We start from the raw sequence: 13046 nt of genomic DNA on the forward strand, positions 1-13046 counted from the left end.
TGATTATTGTAACTGGCCCTCCTCCCCCTCTATTTTACTCTTCTTCAGCTTCATGCATTGTGAATGTCCTTTATGCATGTTGGTAAATCGAGCTAGTTTTAGGACTAAACAAAAAAAGGGGAAACACAGACGTAGGAAAATGTGTGAACTAATGTACAACCAGCTAGCCAATGAATGCACCTCCCGTGACGACAATGACCTCGGACAGAGTGAAGAAACCGGCAGATTGAACTTGCTTTGTTACCTGAGAAGCCTTGCACTTCACGCACGAGTGATACTGCACTTTGCATGTTTAATGACGAAAAAATGTTGCACTTGATCATTTGCAGCATATTTATGGGGTTTACAAAATGGCATTTCTTTTCGCAGATAAAGACACTGCAATTTTTTTCTATGCAATGTGCAAAAATCATATTGGCAATGTGCGTCTAGAGAGATCCTTGCTTAAGAAAGCATAAAAGTTGAGTTGCAGCTTGGAATGCCGCTAGGGCTACTTTTTGGAGGGCATCTGAAAAACAGACGTAGCACGCATAAAAGGTACAAAATGCAATTTTTTTTTTCTTGTTTTTAATCAACAGTGACCAATGCCTTTTGACTGGCACGTCTATTTATTTCCCTATACAAAAGTCTCTGAATATGACGTCAAGTATTTCCTCTGTGAACACACGGCCTGTTATTTTCCCAATGTGGGTCAGTGCAATCCTCAGGTGTTCAGCACCAATGACACAGTCATCTCGCACCCGGGCGCTGAATTGCTGGAGGTGTTTCAAGCACTGCTCCAAATGTGTTCTGTGCCTTGCTTGGGTCAGAACTGGGCTGGATTCCGCTGGCTTGCCACACCTGAAGAGACAACAGGTGCACAACACTTCATCTTTTGTTGTGTTAGTGCTCTAATGCATGGCACAGCATGGGCAACTGCTAGGGATGTATCACCTTTTCTTTTGTCTGTTGTGCATAGCTAGACTGCCTAGTGGCTAGGAAACGAAGAAAACAGAGGAGCCAGAAATGTCTGACACGATGTATGCTCCTTCACAAACTTAAAGGGACACCGAAGTGAATTTGTCAAACTTCTGTTTTTGTTTGCGTTGCATGACTGGCTATAAAGCCTGAAAGAAGAAAAAAATATCGCGCGACATTTGCGGCAGCCGCAACAACTAACAGCGGTGACGCGTATTCGAGATGTGATGTGATTGGCCGATGTCCATAAGTGGAATTTAAACCAGTTTCGGTTTCAGTTCTGTGCAGCAACATGCTTGGCATCCAATGTTATCATTGGCTGGGAATTCTTGGTATCTCTGGAATCGGCATGCTGCACTTCTGCCATGTTGCTGGCTGTAGAATGCGTCAGATAAGCCTGCCAGCATTGCTTAGAATCGTAAGGTTCACTAGCCAAGGCGTACGCAGTGGCTGAACGTCCTCTGCACCATCGGAGACTCTCAACTGCGAGGCGCTTCGCCCCCACCTTTGGAGCCTTCCCGACTTGTCCCTGTGTTGTAAGAGATGCGATCGCACCAGGCCAAGAGTGGCCGATTTTGCACTGTGCCCACAAGCATTCGGTGCTTATGTCAACCACGCCAACAAGAACTCGCCAACACATCAGTTTCAGTCTGCAGGCAGTCTGCCAACTCGCTTGTGAAGCAATTAAGGTTGCAGCGCAAAATGGCGAATTCAGTATAGAAAACATTACCTTAAGTACCAAAAAATCAACTGAAAAAAGTCCTATAGCGGTGGATTCGAACTTGCTAATTGTGACACACTGCACCCAGTGCTTGGAACCTCTTGGCCATAGCCGCCGCGCTGTCGGGGGGGCAGAAATATGCAGTATATATCGTATAGCCTGTTTATATTTTTCTTTAGCAGCTTAGATGACTCATTCCCAGATGACATTCCCAGCAGCTTAGATGACTCATTCTTGAATAATGCTTGTGCAGTAAGTGCCTCCCAAATCCCGCCGAATATCTTGGGTATCTTTAGCGACTGCATTCCTTAAGCAAAAAAGGCGATCGCACATGTGCGGTCGTGCTGCTGACTGCTGTGCTAGTTCACCCACCACAAAAAGTGCTTCCCATACCTTGGTTTTACACTTTACAATAAAAGTTACGGATGATTTTATTTCCTTGGAATCTATATTAACTTCACTGACTCTTCTCCCAGCTTTAATTGGCCTTAGATTTTCTACTTGAATACGTCGGTGAAGCATCACAAGTGCGCTTGTGTGGAGCTACTTTGACTTCATAGGCTTTACTAAGCTTGATAGGCTTTACTAAGCCTCATTGCCTCCTTAGTGTCTGCGTGTTAAACCCCACAATCAATCAAAGTTTTTTCATGCCTCATGTTGGGCTAGGCATTCCTCCAAGCACTCAGTTGACTGTTCCTGTGAGCTGCTGTCCAGTTGCCCTGATTCCAAATGTGCCTATGGCTGCACATTCCACTACACGCTCATAACATCAAGCATTATTAACCAGCGACTAATAGCTCAGATTAGAGCAGTGTCGGAGCTCTTCCCTCGCACAGATGTGTAACAACACAGCTGTTCACAGCAGCTCAAATTAGTCGGTGCTCGCTTGCTGTGGGTAAAACATTGGGTATTGGCTGATAGCTGCACGTATACAACCAAACTAGCACCCTAAAATAAATTCAAAGAGACAAGAGACAACTTTAAAAATGTTCGATTGTGCTAGTTGTTACTTTTGGCGCTTGTAAACAAAGGTGAGTCAGTCATGAGAAAGAAAAAAGGATGAGTTGCTCACAGGGCCTCCAGTTCCTTCGTAAGCACCTTCACCAGGTCACCGATGCCCTGCTGAGTGCTGCAGGAAGTGAGGCAGCTTTCAACGGGCACGCCTTTCAGGTGCTTCCGAACCTCCGCTTCCTCGTCCACAGACAAAAGGTCTCGCTTGTTGAGGACGACCAGACGAAGCGGTGTGCACGACTCCAAGTCCAGTTCTTTCAGATAGTCGTCGACAAAGCTTTCTGTGGATCTCCGATGTAGCAGCTCAGCAGCCTCGATCACAATGAGCGCCAGGTCTGCACTCGCTGCCCTGTAATGGGTAATGCATGCCACCAACACCACGAACAATTACTCAATCGGTGTTCGATTCACAGATCTGTGTTTGCCATCTGGTACTTTTGAATATTCATGTTGGCCTAACAAGGTGCCACAGAAAAGAAAACATCTAGCCACCTGTAGGGAGTGGCACTGCCAGTAACCCACTCCAACTGACACTTCGAGTGGATAGGTGAAAGTAGCTAAAACAACTCATCCCGCCAAAGACTACTTCTAATCTGGCTCTTGCAGGACACGTTGCAATTTTGTTTGCCAAGAAAAAATATCCACAAGTATGGCGTAGGAGTGGTCTTAAAACTTCTGTTTTTGCACATGAATTTGCATCAGCTTTTATGATGCCACAGTAATAAGAGGAGCAGACAAAAAAAAATCTAGCATCAGATGCAACGATGAAATCAAAATACCCAGGGTCACACTAATGACAGCAAACAATTTACTATCCATTTTGAATACTCAGAACCAGTCTTTCCAGACTATTCACACATAACTTAAAAATTTCAATATTTGTCCTTCAAATTTCAGTACTGATAATGTACAGTGTCCATTTCATTGAAAACAAGGTGCACTGGCGAGATTGATAGCGCCAAAGCAGTGTTTTGTACTAATCTTTTACAGGCTGTATAGACATGCGGACGTATACTCAGAATGAACCAGTGTGAATAAAACCCCACTGAGCTGCACGGGCTGCTAAAACATACACTGGAGCCTGGTTCACCAGATGTAGCAAGCGGAAAGAGGCTGTGTGGATTCAAGGTGTGTTTTGAGCTGAACTACAATGCACCTAATCGAACAGGGCTTTGGTGCAGACGTGAGAGAGATAGTTCCAGCACCGTACCAACGTTGGGCTCGGAGGATTCCCTCTCGTTCAATGGGGTCCTCACTGCGGCGAAGACCAGCAGTGTCGCAAAACACAGCAGGGTAGCCCCCAATGTCCAGCATACTTTCAACCACATCCCGCGTCGTCCCTGCGATCGGCGACACTATGGCTGCATCCCTCTGACCTGTTTGGAGAGAGAGAGAGAGAGAGAGCAGTTTTGGACCTACAGTTATGCAGTTTCCATTTTCATTCCCCTGATCCTGATGCACTCAGCCTCCCAGCATTGAAGATGGCCGAAGTACAAATAATAATGCACAGTTGTTGAAAAGACAAAATCACACACTCAAAAACCACCTGATAGAAATGTAAAAGAAAAAGCCAACAGGGTTCTTTATCATATGCAACTGCAGTGGGATATCGTTATTTATCACAGTAGGCGCAACATATCAAAGAACAGGCAGGGAATTAATACTTTGAAGCTATTTATAAAAAAGCTACTATGTACAGTCAAACCCGGCTATAACGAACCCAGATAGAGCGAATTATGCTATATATCGAACAAAAATAATTCAGTTACAGAAATACATGGGAAACATATTCCTTATAACGAAGTTTACATCCGATATATCGAACTCTGGGCGCCTAGAATGGCCGCCGAAATGCATGATCTCGAGCGGCGATTGAGATGTGGATTGGCCGCGACCACGGAGCAAGAGCCGCGACTGAGACATTGCGCCTCGCACGGAGCGACGTGGCGCCCAATACTTTCCGTAACTGTTTCCGATGCGCGGGACTCGCGACGGAACCCGCCCAGTCAGCGAGTCCGGACCAAGACAGCAGCATCGGTGAACGGTGGGAAGAGCTCGCCAACGTTCCCGATGATGTCGCGAGTGAAATCCGTCCGACGCTTATAATAAAGCGCTTTCGGCAGTCGATGTGTTGCGCCAATGCCTCTTACATTTTTGAGGACGCTGACTCGAACTGGTGCAAACAATGTTTCCTGTGGAGAATGCTATGCTAGTTGAAGCCGCCAAAACGAAAGTGAAGGCAAAAATCACCGTTTTTTTTTTTTTTGCAACGTGGGCAGTTAAGGCGGAAAGTAGCTTTATTACTTCCAATAAATGGATTATTTTGGTATGGTAATGGCTACTGTACTGTGTTCGTTTCTGCATACGCGGAGGGTGGAGTTGGGGAGGGGGCGGGGGGCTCTCGCAGATTGCGAACTCGTAACAATAAGCTCGTTATAGGCAGGTTCGGCTATATCGAAATATTGGATATATCGAACTAATCGCGGTGCATATTGCGGTTCGCTACAAACGGGTTTGACTGTATAATACAAATCAAATCAACGAGTGCAGTTGTAATGCAGAACCACAAGTACTGTAGCCAACGGTACGGTACGAAGAGCCTTACGTTCTTTTTCTGTGCTGTTTTGGAAATGATGATGCATTGCTATGCCAACACCTCTCGTCGTGTTGATTAGGTGTTTCAGCAGCATGGTGCCCTCATGTTACTTGTGCCTGGCTTGCTGATGTACTCCCCGCTGTTCTAGCGAACACACGAAAGTACATGTGCACGTTGCAACGAAGCATGACTGAAGCTTCCCTCCTCTCTGCTTTGGCGAGCATGTGCCAAAATCCACACTGGCAACAGATACAACATTAACGACCTCGAGAGCCATGTTTCAATCCGTAGACTAGTTTTCAGCACAAAAACTTATTTGTCTGTTTTTAAGTTGTTTTACACTTGTACGTGTGTCGGGCACTTTTGCACTTGTTTATTGTTGTACATGAGAGCATTAGAAAAGTAGGTACCAAGTTACATAAAAAAAAAAGAACAAATTTCCATCACACATGCTGGGTAAGGCTATGTATTAAACAACGGTGTAAGATACACTTTTGGGTGTGGACACAGCAGCCCAAAAATCTGTCAAATAAAGTTGGTGGCACCGGATGTAGACCTTTGATTGAAAGGGCATCTGGTGGCAGAACTCGGCTACACAGCATCCTAGTCTTCAAGTGACTTGACCAACGACTGCCCGAAGCAAGGTGGTTTGCAGGCACCATCAGCGCGCGTGTAAAACAATGTTGTTTGTAACTTACTGCATTGTTAAAACAGTTGCGAGAGATCGGGCATCTATGTTCATTTAGACGCGCCCGCAGCTCCTCTGAACATTGGACACTGGCAGTGACTTTGACAACATCGCTTCGTGAACGTACCCGAGTTGTGCACCGTCATTTACGACGAAGAAACGTCAGCGTATTTGCCGCTAGTGTAATCCATTTCAACAACTGGGCTACTTTCCTTGTATGCCGGGCGTTGTTCTGGCAGTGGATGCCTTCTTTTTTCTGCTGCTTGTATACAGTAGCTGGGAAGCTGTAGCCTATGGTGAAATCGACAGCACTACACCGTTTGCAAGCGTGCACCTCTTCGACGTTCCGTAATACTTCCCCTCCAAGCTCCGAAAAGTAGCCTTTCGCGCAACCGCACTTTTAGAGAAATGCTGACTGCAAGTAGCATCATTTTCTGCTGCGGATGGCTGCAGAGCACACATTCATTCGGTTAGGATCGCAGGGAACGTTAAATGATCTCACACTTTCTTGTCCACCGTTGCCGTATCTAGTCAATAAGGCATTTGCATCCCACTTTTTCGCTGCACAAGCACGAAATTTAACTTGTGCTGAACGGCTACCACGGCACACATTCCCTTTGTGATTATTTTTCTTTTTAACGCTTACATACAAGTTGCAATTTCAGCTCCAATAAAAAAGTGTCCACTCGATGTCTAATTTGTTGGCACTAGGTGTAGGTGTGCTGTTTCCTGCAGCGAAAACTTTCAGAACATCAATGCAGGTACACCTAGTGAGATCATTCTTGTGAAAGAAGTGGGGAAGTACTACCACCATTACCTGTTTTAAAGAGAGATAAAATTGGCTATAGATGTGAGTGTTGAGCATGGTCAAGTAAGCAAAGTAGGCAAAAATGCTGCAGCACTTTGGGCACCGGTAATTTGACATGTACACAACCTAACAGAAAAGCGCACAGTGAAAAATTTGTGCAGAACTTCAGCATTGCTCAGTTCAGCTAAGTTCACTCATACACTTGAAGGAGGCTCACTGTCAGCCTTGCTTTACCGTCCGTTCACACAAAATAACCTGGTTTTGCTAAAAATCTCACAATTTCACTTCATATCAACACAACAGGTGCTGCGAAATGTTCACGGGCTGTTTACGATCGTTCCCCCAAATCAGGGGTTCCATTCATAAGCACAAAGCTCCAAGCATATCAACTAGGCACACCTGCAATTCTTGTGCTTAAAGTATTACGTGATGGCACTATGTATTAAAGGGGCCATGCAGACAAAATACAAGTTTGTTTTATTCAAAAGACTTGTGTTTTATAGTGCCCTTGGCACTTATCCAGCCGCAAATGATGCTTTATTTATTGATAAATTAAACATTACGCCAGAATTTCAACTCTCCCGCTACATCGTGTGTTTTCGGGACGTCGACAATGACATATACAGAGCAGGGCCTTAAACGAGAACTGACACGAAATTTCAAAGCTGAGATAACTATGTAAAACGCTTCCTTTTTATCAGGAGATATCTCCCAGCAAGTTTCAACAGCAACCGTTCAGCGAAACATATCTAAAATCCATTTTAATCTTCGCCCGCACGAGAAAGCCCAGAGCGGGCCGACGTGACATCATCTGCTACGTGCCCCAAACTGCCGACGTCGCGGCTCCCGTGACGAAGCCGACGCACTGGCTGTGGTTGGCGCGCGCTGCTCGGGCGTGTGTACACGTCATGGTTTTGGGACTGACGTCATGCTGCCCGGGCCTGTGGGGACGGCGAAGACCTCGGCCGGTCTGGGCGCGCGCGTGCGCTCGCTCGCGCGCGCTTCCAGAGAGGCAGCGATACGGCAAGAATGGTGACGCCATGTCATACATGCTGTCATGGCGGCCGCTCGGCGTTTTTTTGTCGAAACCGAAACTGGCACGAATAAACGACGCCGTAAATGAATGTTTACGCTGCGCTCGACCGTCTAATCTGTCATTCTATGATTAGTGGGCTGGTAGGCACGCATACCAGCGAAGAAAACGTAACATAAAAATTTCGTGTCAGTGCTCCTTTAAAACTAAAGATGGCGTGCTGACCAGGCCTGCCACCATCTGAGATGGCCATTTGATTTTGTTGCCCATGTTTACAGATGGCGCTGCAATACCGCTGAAGTGCCAGCGGTCACCCTTTGCTTCTGGCCAGACTTCTATACCTGCCGGATTTTTATTAGGGTTTACACTAGTCCTTTCCGAAAACGTAAGCTATGATGCGACAAAAATGGTCATGTAAGTGACCGTGCCACTTATGTCAGTTGGTCAATGTTGTGTCAGACAAATCCAACGCGTCCAACGGCTGTGTTAGGCAGTGTCAGCCGGCAAAGTGCCACATTAACTGCTTCAGTCTTTACGTGTTTGTTCGTAACTAATTGTTCACCCTACCATTCTTGCAGCTAGAAAAAGAATGTGCCCTAAATTTAAGCGCAAATAGCTCGTTTGGCAAGCTTATAAGCCCTGCCTAATGTGTGTTTGCTTTTGCAGGCCTCAGCCAATCGCACAGCTGAGCATATGACATCATAGGTTCTGTTGCGGGAAATGAGCTAGTGGGTTGCACAACCATTCCCTTTTTTCCTGATTGTATAGCTTATTTCAGTGAAGTTTATGTTAAAAGTGGCGTCAGCGGGATTACAACGAGGCAATCTTTTGAATGAACCAAACTTGTGCATTGTCTGCATGGCCCCTTTAAGGGTAAACGTACTTGCTGGCATTAATTATGGTGGCTCAATATGTGTGGAGCAACTAGAGCGAAAGGATTGGAAGCAGTGAAGAGGGGAAAAGAAAGAGCACCAGCACCATAGGAATGAACTGCTGGATCTGCTAACGCTCCGCACAAGCGAAGAAAAAATGTGAGTGACGCTACCTAATGGGTCTCTATGCGCAACGTATGTTTCCTTTGGAAGCACTTGTAGTAGGATGCCAGACGATGCTAAGAGCAGGAATGAATCACGTAGCCTCACTCACACAGTGCATTGAAGAGGCTGCTTTTCCCCACATTGGCGCGGCCTACAATGGCAATTTTCGCCCCGCCCCGCAGCCTTTCTCCCCGCCGGCCGTCCGACAGGTGGGCTTGAATTTCTGCGGCCAGCTTGCCAGCCTGGGCTGCAGCTGGAATGGTCTTGGTTAGGAAAGCACATCAGCGACCAGACTGGCACGCAGTACCAGAGTCCAGTATGGCCTCTTCGATTCCCTGGTCCTCGCTGAAGTCAATGAAGGCTTCAACATTAGCGAGGCACTGAAAAGGGTGGAGCATGACCAAAAAAGTGTACGTGGAAGAAAGAAAATGCATGCGGCACTTCTAACAATGTTTTACAGAATACTGAGCTCTTGTACGTATGAAGCAGGAAGGTAATATCTTGTACAAATTACACGAGAGAGCTAATTTTTTTGGTAAGTGAAACGTCTAACTTGGTTTCTTATGCTCCCAAAGATACGTGTGATTTATGCTCTGTGGGAAACAAGAGCACACTGGCTGTAAGTTATGCTAAATGTGGAATAATGGTTTCTAAGACATTAATAGCATGCAAAGTAACTGCATGCTGCAGAAATAATTCTGCACATAACATGATGAAGGCAGGAATTCTCGGCCCTATGCAACCTATGTTCCCATTGAACTATTATAATCCCCATAGCCTAGATATCAGAATTGTTTTTTTTTTCTTCTTCAAAGCACTCAGTGCAGAACGGCATATGGACCTCTCGTTGAAAGACAATTCGTAATAGGGCAACTCATCGCAGGACAATTGGTCATATAGGGCAGTTCCTCATAGGGCCATTCATCTATAGTACATTCAGTAGTTCAGGCAAAAAAAAACCTTAAAGCACAATGGTCCATTTGAAAAACAGGACATTGAATGTGCATTGTGTAAAAGATAAAAGTTCCGACACCTCCTAAGAAAAAATGAATCCACCAAAACACGGGAGGCTGCATGTTCACTGGGCCAATCTTATCACTGAAGGCTGAAAGTTGGTGGGTCAGTGCACCTGCAGCAGCCAGAACGAACTGTCAAGACTAACAAGGTAAAGCTCACCAGTCAAAAGCTATAAAACAGATGGTCTAAGCTTTTTTTTCGCAGTCGCTACAGAAGCCATCAGGATTGAAAGAGGCGGGGAAATGCTGGTTTGCAAAGAATTTTTATATGCTGTGAACTGAAGGACTGAGCAAAGCATCTGCTGCTGCAAGAGGGACCTGCAAAGTGAAGACCTTGACTGACGTCTCTAAACTTCACGTTGTTAAACTCGCAGATAACTAAAGCCATGCTCCAGACCCAACCGAAGTTAACTGTTAGATCTGGTAAGCACAAGTTCGCTCCAATAAACTTTATTCCTTGAAGAACCCTGCGTTGTCCTTGACTATGTGGCAATATTCTCGATAACAGCAAGATAGCTCTTCTTGATTTTGGATAACAGCAATAAGCGTGCTTCGTTAGGTACTTGCGTTTGAGCATGATGAACGTCATTTGCATCACTTTTCATATTCAATAAAATGAATAACACATTCATTCTGGGAAGGCGCAAGTTATTTGCCATTTATTATAGATTGCTCGCTTGCTCAATACAATTGTGTTGTTAGTCTGCACTGTGCCTATGTTGTGTCTTTGCCTCAGTCTGTTGTTTCGCGCAGTAGTAGAATGAACCAGTACCAGCTAGCCGAGTTCAGTTTTTTGGACACATTCCTCAAGGCGATGAATCGTAATTTCGATAAATTGCTCTATTACAATTTGCCCTATGCAACAAACTGCTTTTTTACGACCTACTACGAATTTCCTTTCGATGAATAGTCCTACAGCTGTGCAGAACAATTTTAAGGTTTTTTTTACAAACAGTCCTGCTTGCGAAATTGAATTTTACAGAAGCAATTACCATCTTGAGGTCGTGAGTCCACTGTGCGTAGAGTTTGCTGAGGCTCCCCTCCATTTGGGCCAATGCCTGTGCTCTCTGCGCTTCAGTTTCAGCCCGCAGCAAGTCTGCCAAGCCTTCAACTTCCGCAAGGTCCATCTTGCCATTAAGGAAAGCCCTTGGAGACGAGGATTTCAAATCATGTTAAGAGCTCTCAACTTGTCACGCAGGCACTGCAAAATACAAATTGCAGGACTACCTTTTGGTGAACTCGCCAGGTTCCGCTTGTCTCACATCGTCAATATGCGACAGTGCACCCAGCACTGCATTAACAACGCCAGCTCCACCGTGGACGTGCAGTTCACAGCAGTCTTCGCCAGTAAAACTGTGAGGTGCTGCAGAAAAATGGCAGTAAAGACAGAACAGATCAAGAAAGGCAGACGAATAAAGAAAAGAAGCAAATTTGTTACAAACTTCTTGCTACGTCCCTTGAGATCGTGTGGGCGCTGTAGGCATATTTTGTTGTGTTTAATTACCAATACATGCACTTTGCTACAACAGAACTCTGTTAATATGTACAGACATTGTTTAATGTGAAACGAATTTTATGCTTTGTGGAATGCCACAGTGGCTAGAATAGATCTAAGCTTCTAGGTGCACCTTGACAGCACGTTACTGCCCAAGTTCAATCCCGCACACACAATCCTAGTAGGCATGTAGATTTTCTTCTGAAAAATAGCTTTCCATTTCTCTATATATCTGCTTTTTTGAGTAGGCGTTCCTTGACGAGGTAGGTTCACTGGTATCCCACCAGTATCCCTAGTTATACAGTATCCCTAGTTGTACATAACTAGAGGTGGGATTGTGGTGTTGTAAGAGGCTGGACAAAACCACCTTTTCAAGACTAGTCCTGGGTATGACAGGGGAGGGGGGATGAGCGCCTGCAACTAAACGTTCGCAAGGTATTCAGAACTATAACTGCATGCGCACTGCACGTGAATAGATGAAAACTGAGAATCACTCACATGCGTGTTTTATGTGTGCGTTTTAGTGCGTGCATATCCTTGCGAGTATGTGCATTTAACTGGTTGTAGTGTACAGGTGCCGTAGGAAGTAACTGGAACATGGGAGCTGTGGCCAAACCGCATAGGAGTGCCGCCGTGTAGCTGCACCTACGGTGAATGAAAGGAGCAGAACACACATGCGTGCCTGCCGACGGTGATAACCCATCTATAACTCTGAACCCACTTCTTTTTACATGGCCAAGAGTATTTTTGGCAGCATGCTGGTCTCACCGATGGCGCTGATGGCAGATACACATTTGGCAGTGTCTTTCGCACACTTCTACCGCAGGTGAGCTGCTGGAGAAGCGGCGCTATCACAGGGATCTGCACTGATAATTTTTTTTCAAATATTTTTATGTGTGTCTGCTATTAGCGCCATCACTAAGACAAGGTTGCTGCGAACAATGGTAAGCTATGTTCGGACTACCGACGTAAATGCCATATCGTGATCTATGGGCGTAAAAAAACGGCGTGTCACGCAGTTCGGTTGGCCGAGACGTGAATTGACGTCATTCTCTGAAGCTATATTACGACAGTTGCGGCAACAGACTGAACCCGGCCGTAGTATCCAGGCTTAAGGAAGTGGTTGGAGATGTCTGGATAGGCTTGCCAGTTAGCGCCGATGCAGCTTACACGGCGCTCCAATACGGTTCGGCCACAACTCCGGTGTTCCAATTACTTCTTACGGCACCTGTATTAGGTGTGTGAATACACCCAGCATCTGCGATCATTCCAGCGGGATTCCCTTGGTAGACGAATTAACCATTATTAGGGCATAAAAGACAGGGCTAGGACAAACAAGTCATTCATACATGGAAACCATAAAACTATTGCGGTGTCGAGGTGAGCGCCCGAGCAAGGATGAACAAGTTTCCGCAGCAGAGCTTTGCGTGGAGCAGGCTGCTTCAGCTTGGCTACTCGACGAAGCACAGTCGTAGTGTGCGGACCAGAAACTCTGATTGTAGCAAGGGCGCTCCTGACCGAACCCGAAGAAAGCGCAAAAATGGTCGACGTAGACTTTCTCCTAACGAAAGAAGGAAAACTGTTGACGCGAAGACGCATCTCCTCCACAGCACGCAACGTGCGCATCATTGAGCGCTTCTCGCCTTCTCGTATCCGGCAAGGATTAATTCGGATTGTTGCGGAT

The 13046-nt window shown here is 45.8% G+C and overlaps 1 protein-coding gene across 2 annotated transcripts; it reads right to left on the minus strand.

Annotated features, from left to right (window-relative positions):
- Window positions 1-533: 533 nt before the first annotated feature.
- On the minus strand, window positions 534-13037 carry LOC144170090 (5-taurinomethyluridine-[tRNA] synthase subunit GTPB3, mitochondrial). 2 transcript variants are annotated; one of them, XM_077699654.1, is made up of 8 exons: window positions 12712-13036; window positions 11095-11230; window positions 10860-11013; window positions 9159-9231; window positions 8961-9104; window positions 3900-4065; window positions 2751-3038; window positions 534-840 (listed from the first exon to the last, which is right to left on the minus strand). In XM_077699654.1, exons 1-8 carry the CDS (start codon window positions 12989-12991, stop codon window positions 609-611), a joined length of 1473 nt encoding a protein of 490 aa, XP_077555780.1. In that variant the 5' UTR covers window positions 12992-13036; the 3' UTR covers window positions 534-608. The 2 variants fall into 2 exon arrangements, with proteins under 2 accessions (XP_077555780.1, XP_077555781.1); XM_077699655.1 differs by lacking the exon at window positions 8961-9104 and having other exon boundaries at window positions 12712-13037.
- Between the last annotated feature and the right edge of the window lie 9 nt (window positions 13038-13046).

Source organism: Haemaphysalis longicornis, unplaced genomic scaffold (genome assembly GCF_048455015.1).
Source record: "Haemaphysalis longicornis isolate Haplotype H1 unplaced genomic scaffold, Haemaphysalis longicornis Haplotype H1 scaffold_2, whole genome shotgun sequence".
NCBI classification, from domain to species: Eukaryota; Metazoa; Arthropoda; class Arachnida; order Ixodida; family Ixodidae; genus Haemaphysalis; species Haemaphysalis longicornis.

Coding starts and splice junctions, on each gene's coding strand:
- LOC144170090 (XM_077699654.1), bottom strand. CDS start 12,991: ATGATGCGCACGTTGCGTGCTGTGGAGGAGATGCGTCTTCGCGTCAAC. Junction 11,231..12,711: donor AATAGTTTTATGGTTTCCAT/GTATGAATGACT, acceptor ATTTTTCTGCAG/CACCTCACAGTTTTACTGGC. Junction 3,039..3,899: donor ATCCTCCGAGCCCAACGTTG/GTACGGTGCTGG, acceptor TACCCATTACAG/GGCAGCGAGTGCAGACCTGG.